Here is a 14,569-nt window from a genome sequence, read left to right as displayed (position 1 = left end):
TTGTTTATGCTTACACTGGTTTCCTCTCCTCCAATGATGCCAGTGGAGTTACACCAGTGTACGTGAAAACAGAATCAGGCCCATGGACTTCATGCAATCAGTGATCACAATGGCCCCTTCTGGCCTTGGAATCTATTAATCTAAGCTCATATCTACTTGTACGTACATGCCAACAGCGGACAAAACAAAAAAGAAAGGTGTTTGGTTTAGAGATTGATGGTGGTCAGATTCTTCTCTCAGTTATGCCAGTGCAAGAATGGAGTCACTCCGCTTCATTCCATGGCTGTCAATCACAGCTGAATTTGGCCCAGGAAATTTTGTTGCAGCATCTTACTGTGCTCTTTAGAAATCAGTACGGTTTTATTGGAAGAGCCAGCCGCTTCATTCCATCTTCCCAAGTATTCCAAGAGACATTTGGAAAAAGCCAATAGGTTTGGACATACCCCATCACTGTTAGCAAAGTGATTTAACTCTGTTGATCTGGATTGAATCATAGACTATATATTGTTTGAGCTGACTTAACACGAGGCCACTCACTAATAAAGACCAGCCATTGAACATTGTAGTGTGATGTGTGATCCGTGTTTCAGGGCTTGCTCAGGTGCAACCAGAGCAGAGTTTTGTCCTTATGACCAAATGCAGTCCAAGTCTAAGAGGACAAGAATTCCACTGAAGTCAGCTAGCCTGTGATTATGTCACAGCTGCCATCACGTTTGACCTCAGGAATTGAACTGCAGATCTCCAGAGCTAAATGCAAATGTTTTTACAGTTTGAGCCAAAGAACCAGGCTCATTAGTAGTGAATCTGTTACAGTCTCTCATCCTTTGTAGATCAGGCAACAGACACTACCAATCCATGGCACACCCACACCTTGAATACTGCCAGCAGTTCTGGTTGCCCCCTCTCCAAAAAAGATATATTAAAATGGGAAAACATTCAGATAAGGGCAACAAAAATGATTAAGGGCATGGAACAGCTTCCATATGAGACGAGATTAAAAAGCCTGGGACTTCTCAGCTTGGAAAAAGAGACAATTAAGGGGGGATGTGTTAGAGATGTATAAAATCATGAATGGTTTGGAGAAAGTGAATAAGGAAGTGTTATTTACTCTTCATATAACACAAGAACCAGTGGCCACCCAGTGAAATTAATAGGCAGCAGGTTTAAAACAAACAAATGGAAGTACTTCTTCACACGGTGCAGTCGACCTGTGGAACTAGTTGCCGGGACGTTGTGAAGGTCAAAACTGTAATGAAGGTCAAAAAAGAACTAAGTAAGTTCATGGAGGATAGGTCCATCAATGGCTATTAACCAAGATAGTCAGGGATGCAACCCCATACTCTGGGTGTCCCTAGCCTCTGTTTGCCAGATGCTGTGGTTGGATAACAGAGGATGGATCACTTGATGATAACCTGTTCTGTTCATTCCCTCTGAAGCATCTGGCATTGGCCACTGCTGGAAGACAGGATACTGGGCTAGGTGGACCATTGGTCAGTATGGCCATTCTTATGTTACATTTATCCACAGAACAGGTACAAAGACAACTGAACTACAAGCTTCTCCACAGTCCTGACAACACACCTTACACGTCATGTTAAAGAAACACATATAATGGGGAGCAAGCAGGAAGCTCAGACTATATGCCTTGGTCAACCTAGTGAGACAACCAACAGCTGTGCCAACTGTGTGTGGTAGACACCAGACCATTACAAACTGGATTGAAACCTTTCAGAATGGTCACCAGTCATCAGATAGTAAAAAGCTTTTGTCTCAAGTGATCTGGGACAAATTTGAACTGGTTCCTTAGAGGTAAAAGTGTCTTCATTCCACAGAGCCTGTATCTCTGGTGACTAAAACAGCTAGACTAGTACTCTGTTCCAGAAAGTTCTGTGGCTGGATTTTGCTAGAGCTTTTGTTTCTCCCATAGGAAGAATCACCCCTCTCCCCACAGGAAGTGGTTCCTGGAGGACAGTCTTGTGTCTATGTGATGTCAAATTTGTGATGTCAATTTCTTATTTTTGTCTGCTTCCCATCACTCGGTGAGCTCAATTTCCACTTATTTATACTGGTGCAAATGAGGAGTTACAGGAGTTATTTAAGTCAACAGAGTTACATCAAGTAACGCTAGTATAAGGGAGATCTAACCCTTTATTTGTTATATGTACTTTTAATAGCGGGAGTTCATTTCAATGCGGTTTGTTAAAAAATAGAATAACTGGCTGGATGGACAATGAAAGGATCACATGAAATGGCTCAGATTACTTGCCTCCCTTCATCACTATTCTCTTACAGTCAGATTTTTCATCTGGCTCATGCAAATTTTTGCATGTGCAAACCTGTTTGCATGCATTCACCGACAAATCCGTTTCATGCATTTGTTCGTGTGGGTGGGAATAAAATGTCGGCTGTTCTGAGACGTCCCATTTGAAAATAAGGCCTTTAACTTTGGGCTTGTAAATGATAGAAAATATTAGTGCCAGGATTTATTATTCACCTCCTGAACTGCAAATCAATGGTTCTGTGAGCCTCTCCTAGCCAGTGTTCAACTGACTGGTGCTAGACATATTATAAATGGGATGGATAAATGCATTTGTCAATCATATGCTGTGACACTTATATGGAGATATACCTATCTCATAGAACTGAAAGGTACCCTGAAAGGTCATTGAGTCCAGCCCCCTGCCTTCACTAGCAGGACCAAGTACTGATTTTGCCCCAGATCCCTAGGAGGCTCCCTCAAGGACTGAACTCACAATCCTGAGTTTAGCAGGCCAATGCTCAAACTACTGAGCTATCCCTCCCCCCAGGTTTGCTAGATAATAGTGAATGGAACAAACCAACCAAAAGAATGGTCTGCCTATCATGCTGACCAATATCTTCTCATTGTTTCCATAGGCTTCCCTATCTGTCTGTAGCCTCCTGTTGTCTCTTATCTTAGATTTAGATTGTAAGCTGTTCGGAACAGGGAGCATCATTTTGTTGTGTTTGTACAGCACCTAGAACAACGGGGTCCTGGTCCACGACTGAGTCTCCTAGGCAATACTGCAATTCAAATCATAAAAAGGTGATGTGCCACAAGAATTCAGCTGTCCCAACCTCTAATTCACACAAACATCCATAACTACACCCAGCTTCCTTATTTCCATAATACTCGGGTCCAACATAATGAGATACCAGGAGAGATTTCTTCATGAGTTCCACTATCGCACCATCTAATTTAATTAATCCAAAAGTAAATACAGTACAATCTAAAAACACCAGTGCTAAAGAACATTAGCCCCCTCTAACTGCACTGAGCAGCAATGCAGTTTATGCTGCATGATCAAAAAATATCTGCCTCCGGGTACATTTTGCCAATAACCCCATAAAACCAGGAATGAAAAGAAGTTCCAGTTACTTGCACACATCTGTGGAAAACATTCTGCAGTCAGAGAAATCTCTGATTGGTTCAGCACATTGCTAAACAGTAAACCAGCCAGTCCAAAAATTCCCTTTTTTTCTATCCAAATAGTTGTTCTCACTGATGGAACCTGTTGGACTAGGCACTGCATGCTCTGTGGTGCTAGTATGTACCTGGAAGGCTGGGATAACTTCATATTTCTTGCCTAGAAAACCTCTCTCAACAAGGAAACCGGAAGAAAAGGTATAGATTGAGATTTTCAAAAAAGTCTAGGGGATTTAAACCCAGATCCTACATTAAAACTAATGGAATATCTGGGTCTAAATACCCTAAAGCAGCTTTGAAAACCTCAGCCCAGGTGATTACAGGACTCAGACCACACTGGCAATGAACATCTCAGATAATATTGAAGGTCCTGATTTCAGATATTGATCTTTTTTGCTGCAGAAGTACAAATATCAGGATTAAAATAAACCACAATGGAAAGTCATTCGTTTCTCTCACTGGACCAAAGCTTGAGTTCTTAATGCAAAATTCCTAATTCACAGCCTGGCCTCCTTTCTCAGGCAATGTTACAAATGGCTAAATCCTGAGTGGTTCTCAGCACCCAGAACATCCATTGATGTCTCAGGAGTGTGTCCTTTGAAATCAACGGGAGTTTTGACTAAGTGAATTAGGACTCAACACTCAGATCTGTAACCTAAGGGATCTTTGACTCCTCTCTTGCTCTGCACATCCAGGCTGCATCCAGATTTTGCTGCTTCTTCTGTAACATTTCTAAGAGCAATTCTTTGCATGCTGTTCAGAGAGTCAGAACTCTTATCCAAGCCTTCCTCATCTCCTGTCTTGATTATCATAAACAACTCTTCTCTGGCATACCTGACATCCTGTTGTACCCCTTCGGTCCACACAAAACCGAGCGAATAAGGTTGTCTTCTTTCCCTGTCATTCTAACCTCCTTTGAGAGCCTAATCTAAAGACCACTGGGAATCTTTCCATTGACTTCAAATCTCTCCATTGTCTCCCTCTTTTTCAAAACAAACTCAAGCTTGACCTTGGTTCCTTGTTCAAGCTTCATTCATCTTCAAGATCCTTCACAAGTTTTCCTTCTGTCTTATTTCCCCTATTTCATCCTGGGTCCTCTTCTCCATTGATAGTGCTAACATCATCTGCCTGTTTGCTAGCTTCCCACTAGGACCTTCTTCCACACTGCCCCTTATGCATAGAATGCCACCCCTCATCTCTTCTGTACTACCCTCTTCACCTTCAAATCTCTTCTTGAGACCTGTTTCTGCAAGATGCCTATAAGAAATCCAGCACTGGCAATTGATGAGTCTCATGATATTTGGTGTTTTACTTAGATACAAGTGAATACAGGATCACCTCAGCTACTTTGTTGTTGTTGTTGTTTTTTGTTCAATAACTTTCTAGCCCTCCGGGTTACAGAGAAAAATTTGAAAATGTGACCTGACCAGAACTCTAAAGGCTCAAACACCAGAAGAAATGTGTAAGAGTTTGTAGGTTTGGGGCCTTGGATTGTAAACTCAACTAAGAAAAAATTGATTGGACATTTATATAGATATCATGAATATTCTGAGTGTTAATAATTATCATCATCATCCTTTTGAAAGGGATATTAAACTTCAAATCACCAGCCCATCTCTAGCTAATAGAGATCAGGATGAGACGTAATGCAAATGGGTAGATTATCCTACATCTGCTACCGTGGGGTTCTCACTTCTTCCTCTACCGCATCTGTTGCTGGCCACTGTCAGAGACAGGAGACTAGGTCTCCCAATTCCCACGTTCTTAACTCTTCAAGGCAGGAAGCATGTTTTCATGTGGGTTTTCTACTACATCCAGAACAATGGGGAACAGTTCCTGATTGTACCTCTGAGTGCACCAGGACGTGAATAGCAATGAGATCAGGATCTGCTTCACTGTCTTCATTTGGATCTACCTTAAAAATAATTAAAGCCCCAGTGATAAAGGATCCTTATCAGGAATGGGGAAGAGTTTCATTCTGAGACATAAGAAATAATATTAAAAAAATAAACACAGCCCTAGAAGTAAAGCAATGCTGGAGCCCTCTACCGTCTCCTGTGCTTCAGTGCCTAATTAGATTTAGTATCCATTTAAATCCATGTCATGCCCTGTAACCATGCTACTTGTACAACATGGCATGGCTGTTGATGGTACTGCATGCAGAATCTCATGTCAGAACTCTGACTAGCTCTCAGACCTTCCCTCAGAGTCAGACTACAGCAAAAAGGATATTTACAATGAGCATGTAATCTGTCATTGAAAAAAATGGCCATTCCAGGCTATGCTCTGAATCTGTGCCATCATGCCTAGTCCTTGTGCAGAGGTTTCTGCATTATCATTATGGGGTCCTGGCTAATCACTTGATACACTGTTCAACTGAATGTGTTCCCCCAGACCATGGACAGGAGCGGCATCCAGGCTGCAGACAGAATGGTCTGAAACCCTGCATGCAAACTGATCATTTCACATGGTGGCTGGATCAAGAATAATCCCAGTATTCCTGTTCTGTCTTTATACCCCAGAATGATAACATGAGAGTAGCAAACCGACTGACTGCCCAAGACATGTGGGGTAACCCTGCTAGGAAATCACTGAGGCCGATTGTTATTCCCCGATGCTTCCTAAGATAGTGTGTAAAGGTTTCCTATCATTTTGGCAGCAATGGATACTTGGTGAAAGCCCATCCTTTCGAGATCTCCCCCTCCCACCCACCGTCCACAGGGCCACATGACCTTGTGTTGCTAAACCCTGTCCGGAAGCTGAACAAGAACGACCCTGAGATCAGCAGGATGAAGAAAAGATGCAATTTTAAACTATGCCTGCCCCACGCCAAACAAAACGACACCTAGACACCAATGTCAGTGTAACATGTTAACTGAGGAGTAGACTGTGAGGTTCACCAGGTACACCATGGATCACTGCTCAGCCACACAACACATATGGGCAATTAACCTGACAGGATAACAACAGACAGCATATGAACATGGGGCCAAATTCAGACCCATTGTGCCTGACAGCAACCCCACAGAAGTTGATGGAATTATATCCACTTACATCAGGACTGATGGGGACCAGATAGCCCATTTTTTGCAAAACATAAAGAAGGTATAAAGGAGGTGGTAGCTTTGGCCATTTCTTGCTACTCTCTATCTAAGGTGTTTGGATGACCCAATCCTGCAGGGTACTGAGCCCCCTTTGTGAGGTGCTGATCACACCCAACTCCACAGAAGTTCTTAGTTTCTTGCAAGATCAGGTCCACAGAGCATCCAACATGGTAGTACCTAAGCACTGTGAACCCACTCCTAAGCCCATGGAAATTTTTCAATGGATTTTAAATCAGGCCCCATCTGTGACCCTTTCTACATTAAAGAATTTTGCACCAGTGAAAAACCCAAATGTAGAGAAGCTGCACCAGTGCAAAATGAGGCTTACAGAAGTGTAACATGAACCAGTGATACACATGTACTGGTGCAGCATTTCTACCTTTAGGATTTGTACTGGCTGAGCAAATTTTCACTTTTTGTGTCATAAGAGGATGCATTCGATTTAGTTTAATTTTCATAGCCATTCACCTAACTCAAAGGTATAACAAAGCATATCTACTCAGCGGGGAAAAACCTCCAGCCACCTCAACTTTAACCTTAGGGGAAACTTAGTGTATGTAAGTAAACTGCAATAGAAATCATACTCAACTTTTTTTAAATAAGCATTGCTATGAAATCTGGTGATAAAAGGAACTATTCCAAATGACAGAACAGAATGACCAAAGCAATAAGAAGCTGTAGGTGAGAAGAACTTTTTCATTGGACTAAGTAAAATGAAAATAAAATCATTTCCCTTGAGTATTTGACAATCTGGTTTTCCTAAATATCCGGTGTATTTATCTTTTTTTTTTTAATCAAGTATCTTGCTGCATAACTAATTGTAATTTAGAATGGGCTTTTATACTAATGGAATCTGGGAGCCACTGCAAAATACTGGGGTTAACTAGTTTCTTTTCCACACTTTTTTAGAGAGCTTCCTATCTTTTCGACTTGTCTATAGTGCAATCTGAAGGCCTTTAAATTACAGCAAGAAGCTACCAATGCAAAAACAATGACATATCATATGAGTGGTAAATAACACGAGTAAGCATTTATCCTCACTGTATACTATTGGTTAGTTAAGCAGTAAAAATATGCATTTCATTAACTGGGAACAAAGAAAATCTGACTGAGAGCTGATAAAAATTGGCTGACTTTAAAAAAATGGATTAAGAAAGTCTATATATTTTCCATCACAGTGATCAAAATCAGATTTTCTTTGAAACAAAGTACTCAGCCATTAAAGAGGTGGTTTTTTTTTAATCAGCTAGTCACTTAAACTGGAACATTTGGATCTAATGGGGAAAATGGTTAAACAGTAACACTTCAGTCAGACTGGCATTTCCTCTGAAAGGTGAGCTAAAAATTAATGCCTCTGGTAACGTTCTCCTGCCATCTCCTTTTAGAAGTGCCTCAACCTTTGCAGGTCAGAGAAAAAGCAGATATAACCAGGTTTTTATCCCTCCCTCCCATCCTTCCCCACTGCCAATTTTAGGACACTGTAAAGTATCCACTATAGCATCTACACTAGTCACAATAACAAAACATTTCAATTCCCAGAGCTGGGCAAATTTACTCTATATATCATTGCAGAAAGACATATTCTAGCTACTGTAGAAGTTACCAAAACAAAAATAAAGCCATAAGAGTAGGACCTTTTTCAGGTCCCTTGGAGACATGATGTCTTGTAAGTGCCAATTGATACAATTTCCATGCCTTGGCAAAGGATTCATCTAAAACAAAAACAAACCAACTTACTTGTCTAAAATAAAGTACAAATCAAATCCTCCATAACAAGCAGGACCTCCGTTCTCTTTATTTCCACCTTGTCCATCACAGGCTAACACAAACGTTGCGAAGAAGAGAAACCTGAAGCCGAATCTCAAGACTCTTTGCTTTGCAATAGCCATTATATCCAGAAAGGGGGGGGAAAAGTTCTCTTCTTCCAAAGCTCCCTTATTTCATAGCCTTGTCCAAAAATGCCTTTCAATGGCTTTAAAATGTATATACATATATTTTGCTCCTTAAACTCCACTTGCAGCAATTGTCCTCTGAAATTGCAAGACTTTTTCCCCTTGTTTCCCCTGCAGTTCTGTTTCTTGGTTTCAGATTTCAAGATGCACAATACTGTATTTCGCTTTTTTTATTTAAAGGGACTTCTCCGTCACTCTCCCCTGCAGCTCTCCAAAAGCAGTATAATTGTTTTGCAACAGGAGAAACTACTTCCTAACAATTCTTGCTTTGCCCCAGATTTCAGAGAATCTGAGGAGGGTTTGGAGTGTTTCTTCTTAATTATTATTGTTATTGTGGGTGGTGGGTTTTGTTGTTTCTTACAAAAGAAAGTTCAGAGAATGCCATCTTGTGGTGAAGGCCTGACAAAACAGACTGGAGTCTCTGAAAGGATATTAATTAGAATACTCATGCCAAGAGCTTACAGAGTGTATGCTGCAGCAATTTTGGTTGCATACATGTGACCTATCTTGCATACACTGATGCACAGGCCTACATGGGACTACTCATTTACATATCATAACACACATACATGTTTGGTGTTTGCCACCCATTTAGGTAGGGGTCTGAATTCTGTTCTCAGACACATAAATGTAAATCCAGAGTTACTCCAGACTTACAGCAGCAATAAATGAGAGGGAGTTTGGCCCAATGTATTTTTCTAGTAATTAAACATGCAGTTATTTATTAAGCACACTTATCTCCCTACCTAATCAAGGAGGTGCCTTTCCAGAATTTCCCTTAATGAGCTCATTTCAGCACCTGAGGCTACAGCATTTCTCCTGCCTGGCTGATTAGCCAAGGAAACTCAGCAAGGTTCTGTAGTCCCACTCATTCTTTGCTACAAAATGGTTTCTTGGAATCTCTAAAGGCAGTTCTGTGGGTTTAGACAGGTGAATCCTGTCTGAGCCCGTCTGTGTTCTTGTATGCTAGGGAAAATTCTCACTGTCAGAGCACAGTGTGCTGAGCTGCCACTGGGAATAGGGAGTGAATCTAGCAACACAGCAAGATAACTTATGAACCCCCATCTACCAAATTCCTCTCAAGAATTAGCAAAGCAACAGCAGTACAGCTGAACATTAGAATAATAGAATATTAGGGTTGGAAGGGACCTCAGGAGGTCATCTAGTCCAACCCCCTGCTCAAAGCAGGACCAACACCAACTAAATGATCCCAGCCAGGGCTTTGTGGGCTTCAGGTGTCTGTAATGAACTCATTAAGGAGAGTGACATAAGGGAGTTTGCCTGGTTTTAAATAAGAAAGAGAGATGGGGTGGAGGAGAGTATTACAAAAGAACTAAGCTAGCCTGGGGGATCATTAAGCTTGTGTGTGATGCTATTGTTTAAACATCAGCTAAGCCTAGTTATACCACAGACCTTGCAATAGCATTGCATATCATTAGTAGTAGAGACAACCTCAAGCATTCAAAAATCATGAGGTGTGATTTTTTTGAATGATACATTATGGGTCCTTTTTATTTCACCTTGATTTCTGAGCCTTTTAGCTGTACAGGGCTTGGCTTTTAAGCTGTTTCTCTGCAACAGGGGTCAGCAACCTTTCAGAAGTCGTGTGCCGAGTCTACATTTATTCACTCTAATTTAAGGTTTCGTGTGCCAGTAATCCACTTTAACATTTTTAGAAGGTCTCTTTCTATAAGTCTATAATACATAACTGAACTATTTTGTATGTAAAGTAAATATGGTTTTAAAAATGTTTAAGAAGCTTCATTTAAAATTAAATTAAAATGCAGAACCCCCCGGACCAGTGGCCAGGACCTGGGCAGTGTGAGTGCCACTGAAAATCAGCTCGCGTGCCGCCTTTGGCACATGTGCCATAGGTTGCCTACCCTTGGTCTACAACCACGAGGGCCAGACACCTCCTTATTTTTAAATGAAAGTGGAGATTCTCATGTAAATATCTTGACTCTAGGAGCTGCGGTTTAAAGAAAAAAAACAATCAATGAGATTGCAAAAGTTGGCAACTCTGGATTAAGAGCAAGCAACAGGCACCTACGTCTGGATCCTAATAGTCACAGAATATGTCACTCCTTGAATCTGGGTATCATCCCCATTAACATACTAGCCTAAATGCTTCCAGAACTTGCTCCGCATGCATGTTAGGCCTGCCTTCCACTCACCTTGACCTTGCAGAGTCTCTGAGGCCTGGTCTACATTACGCGTTTATACCAAATTTAGCAGCGTTAAACCGATTTAACGTTGCACCCGTCCACACAACGAAGCCCTTTATATCGATATAAAGGGCTCTTAAAACCGATTTCTGTACTCCTTCCTGACGAGGGGAGTAGCGCTGAAATCGGTATTGCCATGTCGGATTAGGGTTAGTGTGGCCGCAATTCGACGGTATTGGCCTCCGGGCAGTATCCCACAGTGCACCATTGTGAACCGCTCTGGAAAGCAATCTGAACTTGGATACACTGGCCAGGTAGACAGGAAAAGCCCCGCAAACTTTTGAATTTCATTTCCTGTTTGCCCAGCGTGGAGCGCTGATCAGCATGGACTGTACAGGAGATACTAGATCTGATCGCTTTATGGGGAGACAAATCTGTTCTATCAGAGCTTCGTTTCAGAAGATGAAATGCCAAAGCATTTGAAAAAATCTCCAGACAGAGGCCACAGCAGGGACTCAACACAGTGCTGCGTGACAAGCGTAACGGAAAGCCAAAGAATCAAATGGACGCTCATGGAGGGGGGTGAGACTGAGGACTCCAGCTATCCCACAGTCCTTGCAGTCTCCGAAAAGCATTTGCATTCTTAGCTGAGCTCCCAATGCCTGAAGGGTAGTTCAGGGTATATCTTGTCAATTTACCTCCCTTCCTCCCCCGTGAAAGAAAAGGGGAGAAAATCATTTCTCGCCTTTTTTCAGTGTCACCGTATGTTTACTGCATGCTGCTGATAGACGCGGTGCTGCGGCGCTGAACAGCAGCATCCCCTCTCCTTCCTTTCCTGATGGCAGACAGTGCAAAATGGTGGAAAACCGTCCTCATCATCCCGTGAGTGCTCCTGGCTGGCCTTGGTGAGGTCGGCCGGGGGTGCCTGGGCAACAATGGGAATGACTCCTGGTCATTTCCGGCAGACAGTTCAAAAGGATTGAAAACCATCCTCATCATAGCAACTGGGGGCTGAGCTCCATAAGCCCCTCCTTTTCATGTCTAATGAAGAATCTGTACTGCCTGTACTGCCTGGAGGCTGCCTCCCCCTCATTTTATCTCACTAAAAACTCAGTGTTTCTTATTCCTGCATTCTTTATTACTTCATCACACAAATGGGGGGGGGGACACTGCCATGGTAGCCCAGGAGGATTGGGGAAGGAGGAAAGCAATGGGTGGGGTTGTTGCAGGGGCACCCCCTAGAATGGAATCATCATTTCTGCAGGATCTCTGGGGCTCTGACCCGGAGCGGCTGTGCTCTCTGGTTCTCTAGTACACTTGCCCCATATTCTAGGCAGGACTGACTCTATTTTTAGACAAAACATAAAGAAGGGAATAACCTGGGGAGTCATTCCCATTTTTGTCCATGCGCCCCCGGCCGACCTCAGCGAGGCCAGCCAGGAGCACCCATGACAGCAGCAGACGGTACAAAAGGACTGATAACCGTCATCGCCAATTTCCAATTGCAAACGGTGCAAAATGACTGATAAACGTCATTGCCAATTTCCAATTGCAGATGGTGCTATAGCTGGTAACCGTCTCTGCTACCTTGCAAAGGCAAATGAATGCTGCTGTGTAGCACTGCAGTACCACGTCTGTCAGCAGCATCCAGTACACATACGGTGACAGTGACAAAAGGCTAAACGGGCTGCATGGTTGCCATGCTATGGCGTCTGCCAGGGCAATCCAGGGAAAAAGGGCGCAAAATGATTGTCTGCCATTGCTGTCACGGAGGGAGGATTGAGTGACGACATTTACCCAGAATCATCTGTGACACTGTTTTTGCATTGGGATCTCCACCCAGAATTCCAATGGGCGGGGGAGACTGCGGGAACTATGGGATAGCTACGGGATAGCTACCCACAGTGCAATGCTTTGGAAATCGATGCTAGTCTCGGTACATGGAAGCACACTGCCGCAATACTGTGTTTCGCATGGCCGCGTGCACTCGACTTTATACAATCTGTTTTAAAAAAACGGTTTATGTAAAATCGGAATAATCCTGTAGTGTAGACATACCCTGACTCCCTACTCCACCTCCGGTGGGGGGGTGGGAGGGGGAGGTTAACAAGCAAGCCCTACTGCCCCACAGTTCATGCATACCCCGGGGGAACTCTGCAGTACTAGGGGAGCATGGCTTTTTTCTCACCTGCTGCTACGGCTGCCACTGCTGGATTGAGCCTGAGATGGTACTATTTGTGGTAAATAAGGAAATCTCTTCTGTGTAGTTCTGTGCTCACCCAGCTGTGGTCTAAGGAGGCCTATGCTGGGAATCAGGAAAGCAGAGTTCTATTCCTGACTGCACCAATGGCTTCCTAGCCAGCAGCAGATCAACCTGTAGTTAAGTGGCTAGGACAGCAGCATTGGATTCAGGGGACTTGTGCGCTCTTCCCATCTCTGGCAGTGAGCTGCTGGGTGAGTTTGGGCATGTTACTTCCCTGCTTTCTGCCGTAGTTTCCCCATTTGTAAAGTGGGAGTAATGATACTGATCTCCTTTGTAAAGCTCTTAGCGATCTAAAAATAAAAAAGAACTAGGATTATTAAGGTTGGGCTTTTAAACCCATACCTCAGCAGCTAAATACATTTCCTCACCCACCTTGTCTCTCTAAAATCCTCGGACTGACATGGCTACAACAACACTGATTTCGAGAGGCATTAAGCTCCCAACAGATCTCATTTAAGCTAGTTATTATTTTTTCACCAATCTGAATCCTTCCAGTGCCATTATACATTGCTTAGGACATGTACAAGGTTACATCTTCCCTGTCTATCCTGGGTCTTTCTGCATTTTCTCTGTGTTGTTAAGTCCCACAAATTTTTCTTTTCTAAGTACTTTTCAGTGTAGGGATTCTTTCACCCAACCCCTTTTACATGTTCCTCCAGCTACCCAATGGCATACCTGCCATGGCAGATGCTTTGGTTTCATTCTTAACACATGTCCCACTTATGTCCATCTTCTCTGTTGTGTATTTGGTTGTCATGGTTTTTGTTGCCATGGCAACTGAGTTAGATTATTATGGGTTAGCTCAGCCAGCTTCAGCCGGCTGAGTGAGCTCTCTGTGTCTGTAAATAAAATGGTGGTTTTGTTAGCTGTCTGCTGTCTGGCCTCAAGTGATTTCTTCCTAAACCGGCTGCCCCCAAGGATATAACATTCTCTTCTGGAGAACTTTAGAGATAAGGAATTGTTGAACTCTTTGACAAATCTCAGAATTGCTTATAAATTCAATCCATCAACTATCTAGTATTTTCCTTAGGCATTTGCTTTCAAAGACATTTAGATGTCAGCCTATGCCTATGATGGATTCCCAGGTTTCACATCAATGTGTTAGGGTAGAAATAACATTTGAATTGAAGACTCAAAGACTTGGCTTTAAGTTGTACATTTTCAATGATCAGATCTTGTTTAAGCCATGTGTGACATTTTGGCTGCTTCAGTACTCTGCAGCCACAATAACCACTGGGTGCTCTGGAGCGCAGCTATAGCTCCTGTAGCAAGAGTATATGGACACTCAGAACAGAAAGGACCTTCTATTTGAAAGTGTCACCTGGGAGACCCTTCTAAATCTAATAAACATACACTTGAGGGACTTCGCTGTCAGGCCGATGTTGAAAACACACCGGGCAGCTGTGTAAAAGGCTGGTGCACATGTGTAGGTGCGGTACTGTGTTGGAGAGGGAAGCCTGGCTTGTGCATGAGTTTAGACATTCGATGAAGAAAATGATCTGAATACAGGAAACAAAAGTTCCTCTAAGTGGGAAGGGTGAAGAAAAAAAAATCCCTTGACGAGCTTTGGCCAGATTCTGGTCTCATGGTCACCACCGTAACTTCACCAAAGTCAGAAGAATAGCTCCGGGCTTGCGCCA

General features: G+C 42.9%; 1 protein-coding gene across 4 annotated transcripts in view; it reads right to left on the bottom strand.

Annotated features, from left to right (window-relative positions):
- The window catches only part of ANTXR1 (ANTXR cell adhesion molecule 1), a 199,109-nt gene extending 185,444 nt beyond the window's left edge, over nucleotides 1-13,665 (bottom strand). The window contains exon 1 of one of the 4 annotated variants that reach the window (XM_045006867.1): nucleotides 13,605-13,665. Coding sequence is in view for 1 of the 4 variants with exons in the window: in XM_045006866.1 (XP_044862801.1) it covers nucleotides 8,287-8,438 (152 nt within the window). In the remaining 3 variants the exon portion in view is untranslated. Of the gene's footprint in view, nucleotides 1-8,286; nucleotides 9,104-9,247; nucleotides 9,321-12,854; nucleotides 12,992-13,604 lie in introns of those variants that run through there. The other 3 variants (XM_045006869.1, XM_045006868.1, XM_045006866.1) reach the window with 3 other exon arrangements.
- Between the last annotated feature and the right edge of the window lie 904 nt (nucleotides 13,666-14,569).

This window comes from Mauremys mutica, chromosome 2 (genome assembly GCF_020497125.1).
Source record: "Mauremys mutica isolate MM-2020 ecotype Southern chromosome 2, ASM2049712v1, whole genome shotgun sequence".
NCBI classification, from domain to species: Eukaryota; Metazoa; Chordata; order Testudines; family Geoemydidae; genus Mauremys; species Mauremys mutica.
Note: the sequence above shows the minus strand (reverse complement) of the source record. Positions and strands in the feature narration are given on the sequence as shown.